At 36.5% G+C, this 27,176-nt stretch overlaps 1 protein-coding gene across 1 annotated transcript; it reads right to left on the bottom strand.

The window, feature by feature from the left end:
- Window positions 1–392: 392 nt before the first annotated feature.
- Window positions 393–4,588, bottom strand: LOC105053542 (trihelix transcription factor GT-3b). The gene is made up of 2 exons (XM_010934750.4): window positions 4,126–4,588; window positions 393–1,346 (listed from the first exon to the last, which is right to left on the bottom strand). The coding sequence occupies exons 1-2, from the start codon at window positions 4,441–4,443 to the stop codon at window positions 783–785; spliced, it is 882 nt and encodes a 293-aa protein (XP_010933052.1). The 5' UTR covers window positions 4,444–4,588; the 3' UTR covers window positions 393–782.
- Between the last annotated feature and the right edge of the window lie 22,588 nt (window positions 4,589–27,176).

Here is a 27,176-nt window from a genome sequence, read left to right as displayed (position 1 = left end):
TAAAAACATCAATCAGGAGTAATCATTAATCAGGAGGAACCATCTAGCAATCACTCCATTTAAAGCAATTTCATTTGGGAATCATCGTGTAGATCCTATCTCCTCTCCTCTTAAATAATGCCCTTTGTCACCCAGCAGGTGGATTCAAAGCACCTTTTTTTTTTTTAAATCTCAAATGTAATGCCTTCAGCACATGTATTTTTTCTATTCTTAAATATAATGGCTACAGCCAATTTTTCTAATGCACATTCAATTAGGGACATATGGCATTGTGGATGTGGGACACTTGTTGCATTGGAAGATTACTAGCTTCTTTTTTAATGTAATTGTATAGATTGTAAGATGACTTGCAGATGTTGAAGCAAGGCTTCTTGTCATTCTTGGAAGAGCAATTAAAGAAACTTCAAAAGTTCCACCTTGGATATACATTGCATGAGGAATATAACTACATACATTTATCTGATGTTACATGGTTGGATTGAGGGTAACTTTTTCCCCAAGCACGAGATATTGTACAACCATAATTACAAACCCAAAGATATGTATAAGTTCTCAAATTCTCATGTTTAAATTCTATTGTCATGAATCCTGGCAAAAAGCAATCTTTGGTGAGTATAGAGCTTATGATCTGTAAATTTTTCTCCATGTTAGTAGATTGTTGTATAGTTTCCTTTCTGTAAACGTAGAAGTTGCAATTTTGCAATCATATAAACTGATCACAAGGCCATAGAATTTAAGCGCCCCTCTTCATCTCTGCAGTTCTACTTGCTGGAAATTTCTTATCATAAGTCTTCCTGTAGGAACTTATTCAAAAGAGTGGTTAAGAGTGCATCCCGCTTCTCAGCCCGCATTTCTTCCCTTCTCCTCCTCTGCTCCTCTCTCTCCCACCATGCCTGCTCCAGCATCAGCCTCTCCTTCTCCAGCTTCTCCATAGACTGCCGCCACTCCTGTTCAAACACCAACCGCTCCTGGGTCCGCCGTTCCATCATCTCTTGCCACTGCACCTCCATGCGCTGCTGCTGCTGCAAAAAGTCCCGCAGCAGATCATAGATGCTGCTACCAGTTGCTCTTGACTTGTCTGTTGCTCGTTGCTGCGGTCCTCTGTCAATTTTCCTCTTTCTTGTCTTTGTGAGGCGCTCACCATCACTGTCTTCATCATCTTCAGAGAGCTCATCAGAGGATTTATCTGCACCTAGCTTCTTCAGTTTCTTCTTAGAATGGGAAGCTCCTGATTCAGACTCAAGGAGTTCACGCTGCATGTTTCTTGCACGTTCTGTGAAGACAGCATGAAGCTCTTCGAAGAAGGGGCATTGTTTGCCAGTTTCTGGATCAGATGTTTCTTTGCCCTGTGGAAACAGACCAGGCTTATCGTATTACATTCTGCAGTACCTGAATGTCATATGAAAACGCAAATAGCTGCACATTCATCTTTTACCGTTAATGTTGTAAGGTTTGAATTTTAGTATTAAGCATGGAGTTACTATCTGAAAGAGTTCTAGAGATGAATAAAAAAGTCATTTGCTTTGAGTTAAAAACCAAACCCAGTTATTTACAAATCTTACAGTTCACAATGTTCTGTTGGCTGCCCTAAGTCTATAAATACAAGTACTGACAATTAACTAACAAAACAGGACTTGGAACAAAAAAAAATATTTACAAGATTTGAAACAATCATAGATGGTTTCCTTTATTTTCTGTATATTTGGAACATATAAGCTGAATGTTGGTCATGATCAAACACATTATAATCTCAGATGAAGAAAAGAAACCATCTATCAGTTTGTTCTGTCAATTAGAAATCTCGTGGCAGTGTGGCCAATGAGAACTTTGTGATTGCAATGTATGATCTCCAACGATGAGATGCACATTTTTGCAGCCAAATTTATTACTGTTTACATCACATCCCAATCTATAGAGGGAGACTAAAGGTCAATTAGATGATGGCCATGTGACAGTGTCAGAGACCAGATAATAATGAGAAACTGGTCTTGATAATGAAAAGTAGGTTGAGGGTCAACTCAGATTCAGAAAGGCAGACGTGGAAGCCACTAACTAGGAGATAGGTTGAGATCAACAAAGATGGGTTGACACATAACCTGACCTAAGGGTTGAATGTTAGTGGTAGGCCGATCAAGCCCCAACATAATGCCACGTAAGACGTGCCGAGACATGCCTAAAAGGAATTAGTTGAATCAAGCTGAGTGATTGCCTAAGGCACGGGTTGAGTTCCACACAATTTAGTAGGATAGGCCGATTATAAATATAATTTACCGAAGAGGATAGATATTGATTTAAGAAGCTGATCATGCCTTATGTGTACATCAGCCTGACATAGGATGATGTCTCAGAAGCAAGATTTGAGAGGCAGAAGTGGTTGCTGAAAGATCAGATCATGGAAAATGGAGATGTGGGTAAAATGGACTGCAGCAATCATCAGAAGAGAGCTGATGGAGTAGTGATAGTAAAGAAACGTGCCAATGCTAGAAAGAGACAGTTGTCCAATAGTTAGAGAAGATATATATATATAAGTATTAAATTGTAACTGTGAAAATAAACCCTTCAACCAATGATTGAATCAATTTACCAATTTTTTATTAATGTATCTTTCAATTATTTTTAATACTTATAATGAAACGCAGGTCAAGAGGGTCAACTCTGATTCAACAAGGTAGACATGGAAGCCACTAATGGGGGGATGGGTGGAGATCGACAAAGATGGTTGACACATAACTTGACCTAAGGGTTGAATGATAGTAGTAGGCCGATCAAGCCCCAACATAAAGCAATGCAAAATAGATCGAGCCATGTCTAAAAGGAATTAGTCGAATCCAGCTGAGTGATTGCCTAAGGCACAGGTCGAGTTCTAGAGTTAGCAGTTGGCCGATTATAAATATAACCTGTCGGAGAGGATAAGCATTGATTTAAGAAGCTGATCTTGCCTTATGTTGACATCAGCCTGACATAGGATGAAGCGTCGGAAGCAACATGTGAGAGGTGGAAGCAGTTGTTGAAAGATCGGATCATGGAAAATGGAGATGTGGGTAAAATGGACTGCAGCAACCATTATAAGAGAGCTGATGGAGTAGTGATAGTGAGTAAAGAAAGGTGTCATTCTTGGAATGGGACAATTATCCAACAGTTTACTAGTTTTTTTTAATTAATTTACCTTTCAGTTATTTTTTTAGTACTTTTAATTTATAGTTTGCAGTTCATAGCTCATAGCTCATAGTCATTTCTCCCCTTCACAAGAAGGCGGAATCTTAATGGTGAAGGTTCCTGAAAGTCAAGATAGTAGGACCCATGTCATACATCTCCCTTTCTGGTTCGGACATCATAGGCATGCCTGCACATCTGTCCAAACACTAGCCATCAAATTGCTTTCCTTCCCATCCCCATTTCGAGGAGAAGGGAAAGCCAACAATTACCTGCTACTTAATTAGTAGCTTCAATCCAGAATATATGAATAGAAATCTTCAATACGATTGGCAAGACTATCGAATGTCAATAAGCAAACCTTTATACCAGGTCACCATTCATGCTACATCGCCAATAGAGATGCATGGCTATTCAATATCATAGGAATAGAAAGGCTATGGTGATGTATACCTCTTGAATAGACCTAATTTTACTGCTTTAGAGATATTGTAATACATGAACATTTGTTAAACCTAGTTTCTTCTATACAACAAGTTAGTTTTACATTATTCTAAGCAACAACAAAATTCGCGTTTTGTCCTTTTCTCCAAAAAGAAAAGAAAAAGAAAAAAAAAAAACCTTCCCATCATCCTTAAACACTTTAAATTAGAAGAAAACAAGACCAAACGCTCAAAGAAAAGGAATCAAGAGATTGTGGAGGAAAACCAACCAATAGACCCGATATCCCAATTGAATTAACTTCGAGAAAATTACGCTAGAAGGGGCCTAATTAGAAGGAATCCAAATGCTGACGATCCCAAAAAAAAAAAATTGTTTTTTCTAAATCAACAATTCCGAGAGGAAAACCGGCAAATCAATCTGAAATCCTAATTAGATCGAATGCTGACTGAGAAAAGGGTTTAACTTTGGGAAATTAAACTCAGAGACACCAAATCGAAAGCCATTCGGAAAAAAAGTGTGTAACCAAACCTTGTAGCGATTGACGAGGTTCTTCCACTTGCACTTGCACTGCTCTGGCGAGCGGCGGTAGCCCTTCTCCCTCATCCGAGTGGCGACGAGCTCCCACATCGTCTTGTTGCGCTTCGACACGCTGAAGTCCCTCTCCAGATCCCCTCTTATCGCGATCAGGTCCCTCGTCTCCTCCGGGGACCACTGCGGCACCTTATCCTCCTTCCCCCTTCCGCCGGCCCCGCCGCTCGTTCCCACCGCCTCCGCAGCTGGATTCAGCCGCAGCGGCCCGCCGGGCCCCATCATCCCCATCCCCTCCGCGCTTCCTCCCCGCATCATCTTCCTCCAATTCTCCGAACCCTAACCCTAATTTTAGCTGCTTCTCCTTGGAAATCGAAATCTAGGGTTTAGGTGCTCTGTTTCCCCCCTTCTCCTTTTCCCTCTTCTTCGTTCCTTTCGTCTTCTGATAGAAGCAGAGAAGCCAAGCAGCCTTCGGTCCGTTTTGTTTTATAACGTCGTCGTATGATGGAGACGGACGGGAAGAAATGAAGAATGGTGAATTACGGCCGTTACTTAACATTATTTTGACTGTAATTTTATTATCTCAGTATTGGCTGATAAAATAATAATTAAATTTCTTGCACGCACATCTCCTGGAACTGCAAAATTTATGTGTTTGCCCATGCAAACCTATGTCCTTTTTTTGTTTCGCAAAGGCTCACTGCACCAACTAGGTGTTTGAATAGTGTTAAAATTAGCCATTTCTGGTAAATGGGCAGCAATAGTCTGGAGCGTCTACTGGTTTCAATGATTAGACTAATTTTTTGATATTCATTGCAAATTTACAAGTGATTACAAATAAAATTGAAAATTTTATAGGATATATGTAAAAAAAATCAACATAATTTTTTTAACCTTCAATAAGCTTATAATGTATTTATATAGAACTTATTATTACCTTTCAGTCCTAGACGACTTTTGATCATTATATGGAGACAAGAAATATGATTAACATTCATGTCCTACATTTTATATGGCAAATCCTAGTTTAGTTGGCTATTACATTCATTAAATTTTGTTTTATATATTTTATTAGGTGACCCAAAATGGTTGTACCGATCTTATACGGAAAAGAGAAATATGGGCCTTAGTATAACTACTTATAAAGGAAAAGAGTAATTCTTTGTCAACTGCCCTCGATGGAGAAAAAGCATACTACCCAATCATATTAGGCCAAATAGCATAATTAATAATACGGTAGATATTTAATGCTGTTCGACTTATTTTTTCAAATATTTTATATAATTTTTTAGGAATATATATGACTCCTAAATAATATATATAATTTTTCATATCTCTATATCATATCTTATTAGTTATTATAATTTTCTGATGCCTTATATGATTTTCTGTAAATATATGATATTCTAAATAATATATATTATTTTCTAACATCTTATATGACTTCTTGCGAATATATATGACATTATGAGCGATATATATAATTTTTTATGAATATATATGATATTCTGAATAATATATATAATTTTTTGAATAATATATATAACTTTCTATAGTTATTATAATTTTCTGATGTCTTATATGACTTTCTGTTAGTTATAATAACCAACAGGATATTATATAAAGACATAAGAAGTTATATATATTATTCAAGATATCATATATATTTATAAAAGGTCATATAAGATATCAAGAAGTCATATAAGATATCAGAAAATCATAATAACTAATAAAATATCATATAAATAGTTATATATATTATTCAAAATATCATATATACTTACAATAAGTCATGTAAGGCATCAGTAAATAATAACACTATTCTTTCTTTGTTCTATGAAGGGAAAGAATATTTTCGTCTGAAAATATTTGAAAAAAAAATTGAATGATATTAAATATCTATCCTATTATTAATTGTACCATGTGGTCCAATATGATTGAATAGTATACTTTTTCTCCATCAGAGGTGGTGGATAAAAAATTTCTCTAGAGAAAAATATTATTGAATTTTATTTTTCATGTTTCATACAAAAATCTCAAAGTGATTTTATGGTGACTATATGTGTTGTCATCGTATGAAAATGTGGAATTTTGATGTTATCGTACTCATAAAATAATAAAGGATCTATCAATAAATTTTATTTTCCATATGTTGTATAGTGATCCTAGAATGGTTTTTTGGTCATTATATGGAAATATAAAATTTGAATGTTATTATAATCAATAAACAATAGAGGGACATTTCATCAATTTTCAATTCTCTACTTTCATATAGTAACTAAAGGATTTAGCCATTAACATAATTAATGTATCATGGAAGGTATTGTCTTTATATCTGATTTCCTATTTTTCATATAGTAAACACTGAATGGATCTATGGTTACTACATAGAAGTTTAAAATTTGAAATTTAATACAGTTAATGAACCATGGAGGAACATCTATTAATTTCAAAAGTGCTTAAAGGTGAGAGTGCTGTTGGAATTCGAGATTTGGTGTATACATATATATTTCAAAAATTTTATTTTCTAAATATGATAATAGAGAATAAGATTAAAATATTTTTAATCTGAATTATGTATGCATGAGAACATAAAATCATATGGACCTATCTCATATGCTGAAATTGATATATACTGAAATTCAGATTGTGATCAAATCACATACCTATTTCGCAATCTTTTTCTTCGAATCTAGATCTGAAAGAGAAGAGGTTCTCTTTTAGCTGTTCAAGTATCCGACCTCTATGAGTATCTACTCGGGATCAATCTGGAACAGTCTTCTTTAATCTGAATTTTGGTTCTCCTAAAATTCAGCCTGCTGAATCTGAACAAAATCTGGATCGCGATCAATGCTTAATCTTTCTCTTTGATCTTCTTTTTCTCCTCTTCTCTAGAGTTTCTCCTTGCTTTGTGCTGCTACAAAATACCAGCAATCAGTAAATTATGGGACGCCCAATACCTTGGGTGTGGAACTCCTTGGGACTCGCATCCCAAGGGATGGGCGTGTAGAACACCCAGGAGAAGAGAAAGGGAGAGGAAGATTGGGCGTGGGGAGAGACTTTGGACGTGAGGGGTTGCTGATTTGGATGCTCTAGGAACCTTAGGGGAGGTCCCTTTAAATAGGTACAAGGATTGAATCCTATTCAATCACATAATATAAGTCCTACTTGCATTGGATTTTCTATTAACTTAAGTTATCTAATTTACTTTAGGAGACTCTTTAGGTATCAACAATTGGAGCCCTTGCATCCATAATTAGACACTCCAAAATACACCCAAGAGACGCCCCATAAGAGAACTAAAAGCTCTCTAATCAAAAGACATGCCCAACTTGATCAAATCAAGGTGGCACCCAAAAATAATTATTAAGAGAATTAATTAGGAACTTGCACCCTTAATTAATATGATCCATAACCTTAGATACTCAACAATTGGAGTCTTATGAATCTTATTCATGTAGATTATTAGCAGATAATTAAGTTAGAATTATCTTATCAAATAAGTAATCCCAACAGAAAGAGAAATTAAGTCCAACCATATGCTAGCAAGGTTATCATGAACCCAATGAGTTTCTCTAAATCTAATTGACACTTCATAAGCTCAATTACTTATTTCAGACCTAATCTCTTTGTTGCGTGACCCCATAGGTTCCATTATATCTAGTAGTGAGATATACAATGATCTCTATCATTATATCATTGAAACTCTTTCCAATAGATTGGAACAATTTCACTCTAACTCAGTAAGGATTGTCGATCCAGAACGATCTAAGTGAGCTCTCACAATCTACTAGTGACACCTAACAGTATGTAGTGGCAACCTAGTAGAACTAAAATGAATCTCTAAGTATAGTTAATGTATGATTCAGTCCTTCAATCATGAGTCCCGACTAGATGGCAGGTCATGGATAAATCATCAAACATCAACATCAGTCATATGATAGATTTGATTAGCTCAAGTCCAGTTGTGACTTCTATGAAAACTTCTTTCCATCAATCATACTACTATGGCTATAGATTCTTAGACTTAGCCTTTCAAATTTTATAGGACTACTCTTCTCTATCAAAGTCGATAGATCCTATCTTGATGCGCACCCCACTCATATAGTGGACCAACTATCGCCAACATCCACTACAAGGATTTATTGAGATCTATATTTATATGTCAGTCAAACTTCAGCAGCCTCACTGCGAGTAGCAGTACCATCTCAAGTCAAAAGATCAGTCATACAACTACAGCATCGAGACAATCATTGATGATTGAATAAAAATCTAAGTGATCTCTTGTATGGTCATGTTCAGTACTAGTTATTTTCTAATAACTATTCACACTCGTCGTCTTGTGTCTCTACACAATGGATCAGAGAATCATCTATCCCAAGAAAAGTGATTTGTGTGCTAGTCTATCCAGATCTATCACCATCCTCATGATGATCCTATGATCGAGAGTATTTAGAAATTAAATATATATTTTTAATTCTCAACACTTTGAGAATAGGTATCGAAACTAATTTCATGAATGATTCAAGAACACATCACACTAGAATAAAAAAAAATTATCCTTTTATTGATAATATCAATATATTAAGTATAAAATTATGCTCTAGAATTATTACAATATGTCAGCCATATTGGCTTTTAGGATATACATCTAACAATCTCTCACTTGGACTAAAGCCAATTGGCCACAAATCTAAGTCCCATCTTCTCAAGGTGGACTTCCATTTTGGGTTGGCTCAACAGCTTAGTCAGCGGGTCTGCCACGTTGTCAGCGGAGTCTACTCTTCGCACATCGATATATTTTTTTTTGAGGTAGTCGCGTACACTACTACTCTATGTATTTGTACTTCTGGTGAGACTTTGGGCTCTTTAGCAAGGGCTATGGTGTTATTGTCTTTGCAGTGCTGTGTCAAGATATGACATCTAGTTCTACAACTAACATTAGAATCAAAATTCGTCCTACACATCTATAGTATATTCAGCCTCCATTGATCGAATATTCAGAACCCTTCTAATATATCGAATAAGAATACACTCTCGAATTACAACTCAGAATCACCTCCAAAGATCAAGAACAGATTCTTAATCCTTCTTAAGTACTTAAGGATGTTCTTTACAGCTATCCAGTACTCGTCGTCTGGATTCGATTGATATTTGCTCGTGACACTCATGACAAGGATAATATCAGGTCGAGTACATAGCATGACGTACATGAGGCTTCCTATCACTGAGGCATAAGGAATCCTACTCATGCACTGTATCTCCTTAGATGTGGTCGGACACATCATCTTGGAGAGACTAATACCATGCCTAAGAGGTAAGAGACCTCTCTTGGAGTTTTTCATGCTGAACCTCTTTAGCACCTTCTCTATATATAACTTTTGTGACAAGCTAAGCATTCATTTAGGTCTATTCCTATAGACCTTTATTCCGAGAATATAGGACACTTCTCCTAAATCTTTTATGAAGAATTTCTTAGACAACAATCTTTTGACCATGGTCAGCATGAGAATGTCATTTTCAATAAAGAGAATATCATCCACGTATAATACGAGGATGATAATCATACTTTCACTGATCCTCTTGTATACACAAGGTTCCTCTTCATTTTTGATAAAATCAAACGATTTGATTGCCTCATCAAAATAATGGTTCCAACTCCAAAAAATCTGCTTTAATCTATAAATGGACATTTACAGCTTGCAGACTCTGTGATTACCATCACCGAATGTGAAACCTATAGGCTGCTCCATATAGATATCTTCCTCAAGATTTTCAATCAGAAAAGTAGTTTTTATATCCATCTGCCAGATTCATAATCATAATAAGCTGCAACAGCAAGCAAAGTGCGGATAGATTTCAGCATAGCTATGGACGAGAAGATTTTCTGATAGTCAATGCCCTCATGCTAACTATAACTTTTTGTCACAAGTTCAGTTTTATAGGTCTTTACCTTACCATCAGTACCTATCGTCCTTTTGTAGATCTATTTACACCCAATGGGTACGATACCCTCAGATGGATCTACTAAAATCTAGATTTGATTCGAGTGCATCGAGTCAATTTTTGACTTCATAGCATCTAATCATTTTTCGAAATCGATGTTAGACATCGCCTCGTCAAAGGTATTAGGGTCATCACTATGACCCCTATCTCCCATAAGGAACATTTTCTTTATTTCCTCCATAAGCATACCCATGTACCTTTCAAAAGGTCAGGAGACTTTGCTAGACCTATGAGGTGGTAGAGGAACATCAACTACTGGCTCATGGACTACGGGTTCCTGAGGATCTATAGCTCTGGACTGTTCAGAGATTTTCTCTTCGAGCTCTACTAACCTCCCACTACCGCTATCCTGAATAAACTATTTTTCTAGGAATACGGTGTTTCGACTCACAATCACATTATGGTCTTGTGAAAAGTAGTAATATCCCATAGATTCTTTTGGATATTTTATAAAGCGAGCTATAATAGATCTATCCTCTAGCTTGTCCGTCATCTGTCTCTTGACATAGGTCGGACATCCCCAAGTCTTGAGATAACTCAGACTCAACTTCTTACCGAATAATATCTCATATGGTGTGGTAGGAATAGACTTTGATGGAACCCTATGCAACAAATGAATGTCAGTTAACAAGGTATGTCTCTAAAGAAATAAGGGTAGATCAATAAAGCTCATCATGGATCGGACCATATCTAATAGGGTCCTATTCCTCCTTTCGGATAACTTGTTGAGCTGAGGTATTCTAGAAGAGATCCACTGAGAGACTATGTCGTTGTCTTTAAGATATCTCAAAAATTTTTGACTAAGATATTCACCTCTTCGATTAGATTGAAGAATCTTAACAGATTTACCTGTCTGCTTTTCTACTTCATGCCTAAATTTTTTGAATTTTTCAAAAGCCTCAGACTTGTGTTTCATCAGATACACATATCCGTACCTAGACAGATCATCGATAAAGATAATAAAATAAGTATAACCATCCCTGACTTGCACATCAAATGACCCACACATATCGGTGTGTACCAGGACAAGTAGCTCTGTAGTCCTTTCCCCATATCCTACAAAAGGCAACTTGGCCATCTTTCCTCGAAGGCAAGATTTGCAAGCTAGATACGGCTGTGGGTTAAAAAAGCCAAGGATCCCATCCTTCTCTAGTCTGTTTATCCTGTCCTCTCCAATGTGGTTTAGTCTATGGTGCCACAAGTACTTCTAATTTATTCTATCTCTGGATCTTTTTTGACCGACGGCACTCACTATTTGCTTATTTAGGTTCACATTCATATCAACATGCAAGTGATAAAGACTGTCAATTAAAAGATCTCGTGCAATCAATTTATTTCGTAAATAAATTAAATAAAAGATTTTATTGAAATAAATTTCAAAACCTTCTTGTGCTAGCACAGATATGAAAATCAAATTCTGACTAGCTGCAGGAACATAATAACAGTCTTTTAAATCTAATTTAACACCAGATAGTAATCGAAGAAGATAAGTGTCAATAGCCTCTACAGCAATCTTTGCTCCATTGTTGATCCGAAGGATCATGTCACTTTCTCTCAATCTCCTATTTTCTATCAGACCCTGCATTGAAGTACATATATGAGCATTCAAGCCAGAGTCCAATACCCAACTAGAAGTAGAAGAAATCATAAGGTTAGATTCAATTACGAGCATACCTTCAGAAAGCTTATCACTTTTTTTGATCTTTAGACTCTCGAGGTATTTAGGATAGTTTCTTCTCCAGTGGCCTTCAGCATGACAGTGGAAATACTTTTTCTTTACCTCGACCGCCTTTGGATCATCTTTCTTCGGCTTGCTCTCTTTTTTTTGCTTCTTCGTGGATTTAACCTTCTTTCTTCTAGTAGATTTTCTCTTGGAAGAAGAAGTCTGTTCTATAGTGAGAACAGTGCCCCTTGAACTCTTCAAGATATCCTCCGTGGTGATCCAACATGTTGACGAGTTCAAAAATAGTGCAACCAAGTTTATTCATATAAAAATTCATAATGAATTGACTATATGAACCGATTAGGGATTGAAGGATCAAATCCATCTGCAATTCCTTTTGCATTTCTAGTCCGAGCTTCTCAAGCTCCTCAATATTCTTGATCACTGTCATACAGTACTCATGGATAGACTGCCCTTCGTGCATCTTCAGATTGAAGAGTCTTTTGGATACTTCAAAGCGTGTAGTATGGCTTTACTCACCATACAACTCTTGTAGGTGAGTGATCATGGTTCGGACAGTGGGCATATGCTCATACTGGCTTTGTAACTTGTTTGACATAGACACCAGCACATAATACTTGACCCGACTGTCTTCATCCGTCTACTTCTCAAAAGCAACTCTTTGCTCAGTAGTATGATGGTTTGGTAGCACTACGGGATCTTGGTTGAGAACATGGCTTAACTTTTCTAAGATTAGGATAATCCTGAGGTTTCTGAACCAGTCTTTGTAGTTGGTACTGGTCAAACGATTAGTTTTAAGGATACGTGCTAGAGGGTTTGAGGCTGACATCATGATTTAACTGCGAGAGTAGAGATTCAAGTTAGACTTTTATACTTAATATTTATATTTGCTTCTAAAGACTTTAAGATGCAAACAATGACTCCCACTAATTTATCGGATCCCTTCACTCTCTAAGAAGGAAATATAAACCCTAACACGTTCCTAGTGGGTGCTGCAGTCCTACCGATGACATGCACCTCACCTAACAGTTATTGGTAACATGCACATCGATGCGTAGGCAACTCTTTGTTCAGATCTTCACTAAGCATGTTGCAGTGACTTGGTCTCTAAGTTATGTGGACTCACCTAACAATTATTGCTCACACTTCTTAGTTAAGTCCGACCTACTATTCACAAGCAGGTGCAAGACTGTCATTGGGTCCCTCACCTAACAGTTATTGAGTCCAACCCCATCCTTATCCTGGAGCAACTCTTTGCTAATAGAGTGGTTGTGTATTCCCGATGCAAATGAACCACTGTAACTAGTTGAGAACAATCAACGCCAGTAGTATGCCCGTATATCTACAACAGTGGAAGACCTATGGACTTAATATTTATGGAGAGATTTAAGTTTAGGTCTCATCTAATTAGTCATCATATGATCGATTTAACTGGCATGGGCTAAATCAGATTGCTAAGCAACCTAATTTAAGACCCAATCTTCCAAATTGGCCAGATAAGTAAAGATCGATGGGGGTCCCCCCGTTGCCTTCTTAAGATACCAATAAATTGGTTAGATCGGATAACAAAATTAATTAAATAATCATATCTTATTAACTTATCTTAGACACCAACAGGTCGATTGATCAGAATTGATTAGCTCAAGCGAATCGGGCTCAAACCAACGAGCCAAATTAAGTCCTTAGGTTAGTTGATTCTACATATGAGATTCAAACGATTTGATCAATAGTAATTGTGTGATCATAAACTTAATTGATCTAATCTTTATCAATACTTGACTCAGTTTGATCAATTACTTAATCAAGTTAGACCCATATGACTCAAATCAAAAATCTTAAATGCAATCCTATTATATGACCTAATTTATAGTTTTTTCATGACGAAAATCCTCATGCACAAATATAAATTTCAGATTCTAAAATTATATTTTAGATCTAAATTTATTGTATAAAAATAAATTTTAAAAATATAAAAATAATTTTTAGATTTTAGCATACAAACATATATCACATATATGTATGTAAAATCAGATCTAAACCAAATTTCAGATTTAAGCATGATATCATATATCTCATATGCTAATCATGGATCAGATTAAAAGTAAATTTATAATCTAAATATGCAATCATATATCACATATATAAATTTAAATTTAAATCATATAAAAATTTTAGATTTTATGCATACATCTATGTATCACATAAACATGAATTAGAACTCTTTCTAGATCAAAATTCAGATCTATGCTTGCAATTACATATCAATTATATATTTTAAAATTAAATATAAAATTAAATTTTAAATTAGAAGATGCATCTATACATCTCATGTATCAAAAAAAATCTGATTTTAAAATCTTTTCAAAAATATGTATGTCAAAATTTAGCATATGAAAATTCGTGGCTTCGATACTACTGTTGGAATTCGGGGTTTGGTGCATGCATATGTGTTTTAAAAATTTTATTTTCTAAACACCATAGTGAAGAATAAAATTAAAATATTTTTAATCTGAATTATGCATGCATGAGAATATAAAATCACATGGATCTATCTCATATGCTGAAATTGATAAATGCTGAAATTCAGATTGTGATCAAATCACATACCTGTTTCACAATCTTTTTCTTCGAATTTGGATCTGAAAGAGAAAAGATTCTCTCTTAGCCATACAAGTATTTGGCCTCTATAAGTATCCACTCAGGATCAATCTGGAATAGCTCTCTTTAATCTAAATTTTGGTTCTCCCAAAATTCAGCCTGCTGAATCTGAACGAAGCCTGGATAGCGATCAACGTTGGATCTTTCTTCTTGATCTTCTTTTTCTCCTCTTCTCTAAAATTTCTCTTTACTTTGTACTGCTACAAAACACCAGCAACTAGTAAATTATGGGACATCCAACACCTTGGGCGTGGAACTCCTTGGGACTCGCATCCCAAGGGATGGGCGTGTAGAATGCCCAAGATAAGAGAAAGAGAGAGGAAGAGAGGGTGTGGGGAGAGACTTTGGGAGTGAGGGGCTGCTGGTTTGGATACTCTAAAAATTTTAGGGGAGGTCCCTTTAAATAGGCACAATGATTGAATCCTATTCAATTATATAATACAAGTCCTACTTGCATTGGGTTTCCTATTAACTTAAGTTATCCAACTTATTTTAGGAGACCCTTTAGGCACCAACAATTGGAGCCCTTGCACCCATAATTAGACACACCCAAAAATACACCCAAGAGATGCTCCATAAGAGAACTAAAAGCCCTCTAATCAAAAGACACACCCAACTTGATCAAATCAAGGTGGCGCTCAAAAATAACTATCAAGAGAATTAATTAAGGGCTTGCACCCTTAATTAATATGATTCATAACCTTAGACACCCAACAATTAGAGTCTTATGAATCTTAGTCATATAGATTATTAGTAGGTAATTAAGTTAGAATTATCTTATCAAATAAGTAATCCCAACGGAAAGAAGAATTGGGTCCAACCATGTGCTAGCAAGATTATCATGAACTCAATGGGTTTCTCTAAACCTAATTGATACTTCATAAGCTCAATTACTTATTTCAGGCCTAATCTCTTTGTTGTATGACCCTATAGGTTCAATTCTATCTAGTAGTGAGATATACAATGATCTCTATCATTGTATCATTGAAACTCTTTTCAATAGGTCGGAACAATTTTACTCTAACTCAGTAAGGATTGTTGATGCAAAATAATCATAGTGAGCTCTCACAATCTATTAGTGACACCTAGCAGTATGTAGTGGCAATCCAGTAGAATTGAAATGAACCTTTAGGTGTAGTTAACGTGTAATTCAATCCCTCTATTATGAGTCCCGACTAGATGGCAGGTCATGGATAAATCGTCAAACCTCAACATCAGTCATATAATAGATTCGATTAGCTCAAGTCCAGTTGTGACTTCTATGGATACTCCTTTCCATCAATTATACTACTATAGTCATAGATTTTTGGACTTAGCCTTTCAAATCCCATTGGACTACTCTTTTCTATCAAGATCGATAGATCCTGTCTTGATACGCATCTCACTCCTACAGTAAACCAACTGTTGCCAATATTTACTATAAGAGCTCATTGAGACCCATGTTTATGTGTCAGTCAAACTTCAGCAGCCTCACTGCGAGTAGCAGTACCATCTCAAATCAAAGGATCAGTCGTACAACTATAGCATCGAGACAATCACTGACGATTGAATAGAAATCTAAGTAATCTCTCGTATGGTCACGCTCAGTACTAGTTATTTTCTAACAACTATCTGCACTCATCATCCTGTATCTCTACACAGTAGAACAGAGACTTATCTATCTCGAGAAAAGTGATTTGTGTGCTAGTCTATCCGGATCTATCACCATCCTCATGATGATCCTATGATCGGGAGTATTTAGAAATTAAATACATATCTCTAATTTTCAATACTTTGAGAATATATCTCGAAATTAATTCCATGGATGATTCAAAGATACATTACACTTGAATGAAAAAAAAAAATCCTTTTATTGATCATATCAATATATTAAGTATAAAATTATGCTCTAGAATTATTACAATGTGTGAGCCATATTGGCTTCTAGGACATATATCTAACAAGTGTACCTATCAATTTCAAAGATGCCAGTGAAAAATTCAACCATATAAATCATAGCCACCCAATCATGTTGGTAATGAGTGAAGGAACCAAATCTAGGGTTTCAGGGTTAGATCTTGAAATTTTTCAAGATCAGGCTAAATCAAAATTTATCTTATAAAATTAAAGAATCCCTAGATCTAAGATCCTATTACATGATTATTATATGAAATTAAATAAAAATTAAAATATAAAGAGCAAGAACTACATGTTAATCATATCAATATGTTTCTATGCTACATCTAATGTATGTAAAATATAATAGATCAGATCTATTACCTTGCAAGTTAGATGTTCTAACTTTGCATATCCGGGCTTGAGGATGATGTTGTGAGCCGCACACATGTTCGACCTCTAGGAGTCATCCACACGAGCCCACAAATCACGATCAGAAGTCCTGATCCAAAAATCAGTACAGTATGCTAGTACTGTGCTGATCCTTCTTGGATGGTCGATTAGATGCCTCCTTCTTTTTGATTTGGACTCTTCTAAAGATGAGAAGTAGGAGGAGTTTTAGATAAGGTACTCTCAGAAAATTTACAGATGGAGAAAGCGAAGAGATGAACCCAGCAACTCTAGAAGAAGACCCTCTTCTTCTTCTCTTTGCTCTAACCCAGACACCTAGTTTTGTGTCCATTAGATATCCATGCCCCAAGACTCTTTCTCCTTGAATTTTAGATACCTCAAAGGTCTCTCAATGCTCTTTAATCTACAAAAATTTTATGAAGAAATTCATTTTAAATAGAGAGATATGAAAAGTCCTTGTCTAGGTCAAATACCTAGTTCAAGGATTATTCAAACAAGGCAAGACAAGGGGCGCCTAACTCTTGGTTATCCCCTCCTTCTTTTTCTGCCGTGGACCACCAGTAAAGGGCACATATTATGTGCCATAAAAGCCATAAAAATTTTAAAAAAATTTGAGTAAAATCAGTACCATAAGGAAAGAGTTTTGGTTTCCTAAAACTCTATCTCATAGAATTTGAAATCCAAACTAATTCCTACTTTGACTTGGTCCACAACCACATTCCATGTAAGAGAGAAAGAGAGAAAAGTTTTGGGCATGCATGAAGATCTAGGAGAGAGAATTTTGTCGCATGAAATAAGAGGGAGTGGGTGTGGGATAAGAGAGAGTGGGTGTGGGGGGCTAAGGTGGTGCAAGGTGGAATCCTAGTCTTACTAGGATTCAATCTATGACTTGTTCAAATTTGGTTTCTCAAACCAAATCAAACCAAAACCAAATCAACCTAATTAAAATAGATCTTAACCCAATTAAGAGCCTAATTTAATTAGATTAAATTATATTTAAATTTGATTTAATTTTTTAATCAAATTAAAAATTAGGTTGCCCAAGTCCTATTTGAACTAGGACTAGTTTTTCCTTGCACTTGGCTTATCCAATAAACCAATTGGACTTGATCCAATTAAGTTCAAATTAAATCTAATTAAATCATATTTAATTAGACTTAATCTCAGCTCTTTAGCTTAATCAAATTAAGTCAATTAGCAATCGAATTGCTAATCGATCCTCCTGCAACACTTGCACTAGGTTAAATGTCAATCATATTGATCGTTTAACCCTAGAACGATTCTTAATCATTGATTAACCATCCGATCAGATCGTGAACTCTAACGTGTGTAACCTCATAGATTTGAACCTAAGCTGGTAGCATAGGAATAAATTTTTGTACCAATCAAAGTGACTATCTAGCAATGATATCCGACAGTTGGATAGGTCGAATGTGTAGAACAACATCCTTAGAACCCATGCGGATATAGTTTCCATATAATTCATCCCCTTGACCAAAATGCTCATAAGACACCTCAGAGTTCAACAGTCAACTCTGATCAGGTTGTCCACATTGTATTTCAAAATATCAAATCCATCTGATGGATTATCCTGGCCAAAGTTTTGCTAAATTGAAATACAGCAACTCATTCTTCTCCAACTCTTGGAGTGGTCAATCTCATCTTGATCACACTCTGACTTTGCAAGTACTTGACTGTGCCCAGAAGCCTTCCGTCACTGAATTAAAAATTCAATTAGTCCAGTACCAAAGTACAGTGAGTTGCTTGCAAGTCACTGAGGCGATCTCAGGTTTAAGGGATACTTATACCTATATCCCATCAGAGACATTCTCGATAGCAGAATGCTCTGGAGTTGGTCACGTTCAATGATGATATACCCTTACATCTCATCTGTATGCCATACCAGTGTCTCCACACTTCTTGGTTAAGAGGACAACCAACCCATATGGCCTACAGCAACCTATACTCGATAGAAGCTGTCGTGCTTATTAACAGTCTATCATTTGGTCGTGAACAGTTTTAAGGACTAATCGATAAATCCTCTCTTTATCGAATCTAAATAGTCCTAAAGACTTCATCACAACAACGGAGTTCATTAGAAGATAAAAATTTATGATAAAAATATCAAAAATATATTTTATTTATTAACAAATCAAGTACAATACAAGGTTGCTCAACCGTCAACAGGTTGATGATTGGCTTTTGGGACATATTTTTCAACAACTTCCACTTGTCCTAAAGCCACTCGGCATAGTATCTAATACCCATCTTCGACTTGTGGTTGTCGAACTCCTTTATTGTTAGGGCTTTAGTGAAGTGGTCGGTCAGGTTTTCCTTTCCGTCGATCTTCTAAGGTCGACGTCATCTCGATCCACGATCTCTCAGACCAGATGGAAACGGCATAAAATATGCTTTGTCCGTTGGTGTGTTTTGGGTTCCTTCGCCTGAGCTATGGCACCAGTGCTGTCGCAGTAGAGCAGGATCGGACCATCGAGGGAGGGTGCTACTTCGAACTCGATGATGAATTTTTTCAGCCACACAGCTTCCTCCGCAGCATCCGATGCTGCGATGTACTCCACCTCACAAATAGAGTCTGCCATAGTATACTACTTGAAACTCTTCCAGCAGATGGCTCCACCATTCAGAGTAAAGATATAACCCGACACGCTTCTAGTATCATCATGGTCAGATTGAAAGCTGGAGTTTGTGAACTCCACAAGTTTCAGATCTGACTCGCCATAAACCAACCATTGGTCCTTAGTATTTTTCAAATGCTTAAGGTGGCTTTAACCACTTTTCAGTGATTTTTTTAATGATCAGATTGGTATCTACTCACTACTCCTAGTGAGTATGCCACATCTGACCTTGTACATGTCATGGCGTACATGATAGATCCCACGACCGAAGCATATGGGACTCTACTCATACGCTCTCTCTCTTCAGGAGTTGTCGGATAATCCTTCTTAAAGAGAAAAATTCTATGGCCTATCGGTAGATAGTCCTTCTTGAAATTCTCCATGCTGATCCTCTTCAACACAGTATCTATGTACATGGACTGGGATAATCCAAGCATCATTTTAGATCTATCCCTATAGATCTTCATCCCTAGGATGTAGGATGCTTCACCCAAGTCCTTCATGGAGAACTGTGATGACAATCAAACTTTTATTCCCTGTAGTACGGGGATGTCATTCCCGATTAAGAGAATGTCATCCACGTACAAGATAAGAAATACCATAATTGGACAATTTGCCCATTTATAGATGCAGGACTCTTCTCCGTTCTTAACGAAGCCATACGTTTTGATCATCTTATCAAAATGCATGTTCCAACTTCAAGAAGCTTGCTTCAATCTATAAATGGATCTCTGAAGCTTGCACACCTTGGACTCATCTGTGGATGTAAACCCCTCAGGTTGTATCATATACACCTCTTCGGTCAGCTCTCCATTCAGAAAAGCTGTCTTTACATCCATCTACTAGATCTCATAATCCAGATGGACAGCTATTGCAAGCATTATCCGAATGGATTTGAGCATTGCCACAGGGAGAACGTCTTGTCATAGTCAATACCATAACGTTGATGATACCCCTTGACAACCAAATGGGCTTTATAGGTCTCCACCTTTTCGTCTGCGTCTCTTTTCCTTTTGAAGACCCATTTACACCCAATGAGTTTAACCCCTTCAGGTGGGTCAACCAATGTCCATACATCATTGATCTTCATGGACTCCATTTCGAATTGCATGGCTTCAAGCCATTTCTCAAAATCAGGTCTCTACATTGCATCCATATAGATGATCGGATCCTCATCGTTCTCATCGAGTTCGATGGGATCACCGTCCCGAACTAAAAAATTATAGTATCTGTCCGACTGATGTAGTACTTTACCGAATTGCCTTAATGGTGCAGGTACATTGGGCTCCAGATCTGATCTAATCAAATCTGACTCAAGTTCAGCTATTGGTGTCGGTCCTTCTACCTGTTGAACTTCATCAAATTCAACCTTAGAGGCAACGGTTCTTTCACCAAGAAACTCTTTTTCTAAAAAGATTGCCTTAAGGCTGACGAATACATTTTGTTCATCAGCATGGTAGAAAAAATATCCTTTGATCTCTTTGGGGTACCCTATGAATGTGCATTTGTCAGACCTAGATCCAAATTTATCTGTAACTAACCGTTTGGCATAGGTTGGGCACCCCCAAATCCTAAGGTGTGAAAGTGCTGGCTTACGCCCTGTCCATATCTCATATGGAGTCTTAATTACAAACTTACTTGAAACCCTATTTAATAGATAACAGGTCGATTCGAGTGCATATCCCTAGAAGGATATCGGCAAGCTAGCAAAACTCATCATGGATCGGACCATGTCTAACAGAGTCCGATTTCTTCTTTCAGACACACCATTATACTGTGGTGTTCCTAGAGGAGTCCATTGGAAAAGAATCTCATTCTCTCCTAGATATGTGAAAAACTCATCAGAAAGGTATTCCTCTCCTCGGTCAAACTGAAGAGTTTTAATACTCTTCTCAGTTTATTTTTCTACTTCATTTCAGAATCGTTTGAACATTTTAAATGAATTCAACTTATGTTTCATCATATAGACATATCCATATCTGGATAGATCATCCGTTAAAGTGATGAAGTAAAAATATCCACCTCTAGCACTTGTGCTCATGGGCCCACATACATCAGTATGTACTAGGCCCAAGAGCTCAGTAGCTCTCTCATCTTTTTCAGTAAAATGTGACTTGATCATTTTACCAAGAAGACAAGACTTACAAGTTGGGAGTGATTCACTATCACTGACTTTGAGGATTTTCTCTTGAGTCAACCTGTTTATCCTGTTCTTGTTTATATGACCTAGCCTACAGTATTATAAGTAGATATCTGATACACTGTCTAACTAGGGTGCTTGCCAGTAGAATAGACTACGTTAACTGATTGTGATAACATATACACACCATTGTTCAAATATCCATAAAAAATAATAACACCATTCATAATGATATTACAAACTTATTTCTTTATTAAAATTTTATAATTATTTTTGACTAGAAGGCCTACAGAAATGATATTTAAAAAGAAACTGGAACAGAAATAACAATCATTAAGAACAACGGTATGAGACTTACATATAAGTTTCAAGATTCCAAATGCTAGAACTAGAACTGGTCTTCCATCTCCAACGTTTAGGAACCTCTCGTCTTGCTCGAATCTCCTACTGATCTGTAACCCCTGCAACGAATTGCAAATATGGTAAGGGCTATCGGTATCCAATACTCAGTCAGTTATATCACAAATAGAAAAATTACAAGGAGTTATCATATAAATATCTTACCCAGCAACAGCTTGCTTCTTTTTCTGCCTGTTCGGATCCAGGAGGTAATGTACTAAGGACAGTTCCTCTTTCAGTGCCCCCGCTTCTTGCAAAGGAAGCATTCAGCTTGACCAGCAACAGCTTACTTCTTTCTCTACCTGTTCGGATCCAGGGAGGCAATGTACTGAGGATAGTTCCTCTTCTAGTGCCCCTCTTCTTGCAAAAGAAGTATTCAGCTTGATTCTTATCGGGCTTGATCTTTCTAGTCTACCTCTGCACAGATGTCCCAGCCTGAACTTGCACCTTCTTCACTTTCTTCTTCTTGTTCCTCTTCTCTTTCTTAGAGGGTCGAAAATTAGAAGATGAACCTCCCATTAAGTTCACCAACTCCTTGTGGAGTTGGTGATTTTTCTCAAAGTTCTGAAGCAACCCCAGTAACCCGTGGTAGTTTACTTCAGGCTTTGTCATTCTATAATGAGTGAGGAATGGGAGATAAGACTTGGGCAGCGAGTTCAGTATTGCATCTTTCCCAAGCTGCTCATGCAAGAGAAAGCCGAGCTTGCTCAAATGCTCCATCAGCTCGATCATGTACAATACATGATCAGTGACAGAGGCACCATCCTGCATTTTGGCATTGAAGATGGCACAACTAGTCTTGTGCCTCTCCACGTCATCGGGTATACCAAAGGCATCCTCCAACACTTGAAGCATGTCCTTTGGCTGGGTCGTCTCAAATCTGCGACTGAACTCGTTGCTTATGGCAGCCAGCATGATGCAGCACACCGTGGTCCGATCACTGAGCCACTTCTGGTAAGTATCTCTGACTGTTCCATATGCATTAGCAGTTGGCTCCTTAGGTGCAGAATCTGTTATCACATATAGGATCCGTTCATGCTCTAAGACTATCTTCAACTTTCGGTACCAGCTACTGAAGTTGGGTCCCACCAACTTATCATTGTCCAACAATGATCGGAGCGATAGGGAAGTGGCCATATCTGCACAAAAAAAAATCATAACCTAATTAGTAATTAATTCATTAAACCTAAAGATTTGGATTTTAATCAAAAAGTTTCTCCTACTATTTTATTCGAATTGATAGCCTCTATCTCTAATTCGAAGAATTATCCTAATTCCTTAGTGGGTACTAGAATCCACTTAGACTGCACACAAGCCCAACTTTGGGTGGCCAACCCATGTACATCTAAGGGTAGGTTCATAATCAATTATTTTTTTAAATAATTTTTAGTAATTTTATTTTTGCCCTAGTCTTTAATCAGTAGGCTTTGGCTTCTACTGAAAAAGTCTGGTTAGGTCCAACCATTAACATGACCATACATGGCCCATCTAGCAAATGAATGATTAGACCCAACTTTGGTTGGCTAACCTAACCACCATTTAGAAAGATGCAGTAAAAAAATTATATTATGAATGACAATTTCATCAGCCGATAAGCACCAGGCCTTTGGGCCTCCAATGATTATCCAACTGATGGATCCATTATCATCCACTTAATGGGAGGCTATAATCTAGTTATCATCATAACTATTTTATTTTAAGGACTTAATAATTTTAGAAGATTTAATTGATTTAGAGGAGGAGGTTAGATGAACCAGCTTATCATGATCCTCCCATTGGCTTCACCAAGTCAGCTTAAGGGAGACCATTAAAAGGGCTGGTCTAGGAGCACCTAAATCAGTCATACTGATTTACCTAGCTGATATGGGTCAGCTTGAATAGTCAAGTGATTCGATCAAAATATAATTTCACCAAGAGGTCAGGTAAGTTCAATCGGTGGGAGGATCTACCAAAGCTTACCTTAGACACCATCAGAAATGGCCAAGTAAGCGGGCTGCCAATTAAAAACCATCAGTCTGGTTTACCTTAGACACTAACTGATTTAATTAGTTTTGATTAGATCAACCTAACAGTTCATGCTAGACCGCTTAGCCAAGAATCAAGTCCATTTGGTTCTCGTTAAAGACATGGACTTGACCAACTACAACTATTGTAATTGATTTAGAGAATCCTTGACCTAATCTAAGACAACAATTAATTAGATTTAGTCAATTCTCTAATTAAGTCCATCTTTAATCTAACCTTAGGTCTAACCCAATTAATGGACCTAATTTTCACTAACCCATTAACCCAATGTGTTATGGTTTGTGTCTTAGGTTCTATAATTCACAATCCTAGAACCTAATCAAACAACTTCTTAATTCTCAATTAAGTTTTGGGCTGAGGGTTGGGGTTCGACTTTTCAAAAATAATTTTCATATTTATAAAATATTTTTACAACATGATTCTACCAATCAAGTTGTATGTTTGATTCATAATCAAAATGCAAGTGAAATAAGCATGAAACTACTTTAGATCTAATCTAAACAGGTGCATGTAATTGAAACAATTTCAACTTTAAACTGTGCAAATTTTTCAGAGAAATATATGATGGTTCTTTGTGTAAAAATTATTAACAAAGAGATTTATTTTAGATTTAAATATTTTTTAAATCTAATAAATCATAAATTTAATCTAGATCATATCTAATAAATTTATGATTAAAGATAGATCTACACGAACTAGGACAATCTTTGCACTGTAAGGGGTAAACCTTACAGCAGGACAACCTACAGTTCGTGATTGATCTAAAAATTTTAATTTTAGATTTAACAATTAGATTATAAATTAGATCTAATCTAAGAAATAATCTAAGTATGTATTAATAATCATGTAATAAACAACCTAGGCTTTGATACCAATTGAAGGAACCAGATCTAGGGTTTCAGGGTTAGATCTTGAAACTTTTTCAAGATCAGGCAGTGGAAGACTAAAAAAAATTAAAATTTATCTTATAAAATCAGAGAATTCCTAGATCTAAGATCATATTATATGATTATTATATGATATTAAATCAAAAATTAAAATATAAAGAGCAAGAACTACATGTTGATCATATCAATCTGTTTCTATACTACATCTAATATATATAAAATATAATAGATCAGATCTATTACCTTGTAAGTTAGACGTTCTAACTTTGCTGATCTGAGCTTGAGGATGATGCTGTGAGCCATACACGTGTCCGGCCTCTAGGAGTCGTCCACACGAGCCCACAAATCACGATCAGAAGTCCTGATCCAGAAAATCAGCACAGTATGTTAGTATTGTGCTGATCCTTCTTCGATGGTCGATCAGATGCCTCCTTGATTTGGACTCTTCCAAAGATGAGAAGTAGGAGAAAGAGTTTTAGATGAGACACTCTCAGAAAATTTACAGATGAAGGAAGGGAAGAGATGAACCCAGCAACTCTAAAAGAAGACCCTCTTCTTCTTCTCTTTGCTTTAACCCAGACACCTAGTCTTGTGTCCATTAGATATCCATGCCCCAAAACTCTTTCTCTTTGATTTTTAGATACGTCAAAGGTCTCTCAATTCTCTATAATCTATAAAAATTTTATGAAGAAATTCATTTTAAATAGAGAGATATGAAGAGTCCTTGACAAATACCTAGTTCAAGGATTATCCAAACAAGGCAAGACAAGGGGCGCCTAACTCTTGGGCATTTCCTCCTTCTTTTTCTATCGTGGACTACCAGAAAAGGGCACATATTATGTTCCATAAAAGCCACAAAAATTTTAAAAAAAATCTGGATAAAATCAGTGTCATAAGGAAAGAGTTTTGATTTCCTAAAACTCTATCTCATAGAATTTGAAATCCAAACTAATTCTTACTTTGACTTGGTCCACAACCACATTCCATGTAAGAGAGAAAGAGAGAAAAGTTTTGGGCATGCATGAAGACCTGGGAGAGAGGGTTTTGTCACACAAAATAAGAGGGAGTGGGTGTGGGATAAGAGAGAGAGGGCGTGGGGGGCTAAGGTGGCGCAAGGTAGAATCCTAGTCTTACTTGGATTCAATCTATGACTTGTTCAAATTTGGTTTCTCAAACCAAATCAAATCAAAATCAAATCAACCTAATTAAAATAGATCTTAATCTAATTAAGAGCTTAATTTAATCAAATTAAATTATATTTAAATTTGATTTAATTTTTTAATCAAATTAGAAATTAGGTTGACCCAAGTCCTATTTGAACTAGGACTAGTTTTTCCTTGCACTTGGCTTATCCAATAAACCAATTGAACTGGATCCAATCAAGCTCAAACTAAATTTAATTAAATTATATTTAATTAAATTTAATCTCAGCCCTTTGGCTTAATCAAATTAAGTCAATTAGCAATCAAATTATTAATCGATCCTCCTGTAACACTTGCACTAGGTTAAATGTCAATCGTATTGATCGTTTAACCCTAAAATAATTCTTAATCGTTGATCAACCATCCGATTAGATTGTGAACTCTAATGTGTGTAATCTCATAGGTCTGAACCTAAGTTGGTAGTACAGAAATAAATTTTTATACCAATCGAAGTGACCATCTAGCAATGGTACCCGACGATCGGATAGGTCGAATGTGTAGAACAACATCCTTAGAACCCATGCGGATATAGTTTTCATATAATTCATCTTCTTAACCAAAATGCTCATAGGACACCTCAGAGTTCAACTGTCAACTCTGATCAGGTTGTCCACATTGTATTTCAAAATATCAAATCCATCTGATGGATTATCCTGGCCAAAGTTTTGCTATATTGAAATACAGCGACTCATTCTTCTCCAACTCTTGGAGTGGTCAATCTCATCTTGATCATACTCTGACTTCGTAAGTACTTGACTGTGCCTAGAAGTCTTCCGTCACTGAATTAAAAATTCAGTTTGTCCAATACCAAAGCACAGTGAGTTGCTTGCCAGTCACTGAGACGATCTCAGGTTTAAGAGACACTTATACCTATATCCCATCAGAGATATTCTTGACAGTAGATGCCCTAGAGTTGGTCACGTTCGATAATGATATACCCTTACATCTCACCTGTATGCCATACTAGTTTTTTCACACTCCTTGATTAAGAGGACAACCAACCCATATGGCCTACTGCGACCTATGCTCGATAGAAGCTGTCGTCCTTATTAACAGCCTATCATTTGGTCATAAACAATTTTAAGGACTAATCGATAAATCCTTTCTTTATCGAATCTAAATAGTCCT

The sequence above is a fragment of the Elaeis guineensis genome, chromosome 11 (genome assembly GCF_000442705.2).
Source record: "Elaeis guineensis isolate ETL-2024a chromosome 11, EG11, whole genome shotgun sequence".
NCBI classification, from domain to species: domain Eukaryota; kingdom Viridiplantae; phylum Streptophyta; class Magnoliopsida; order Arecales; family Arecaceae; genus Elaeis; species Elaeis guineensis.
This window is presented reverse-complemented; position numbering and strand designations above follow the sequence as displayed.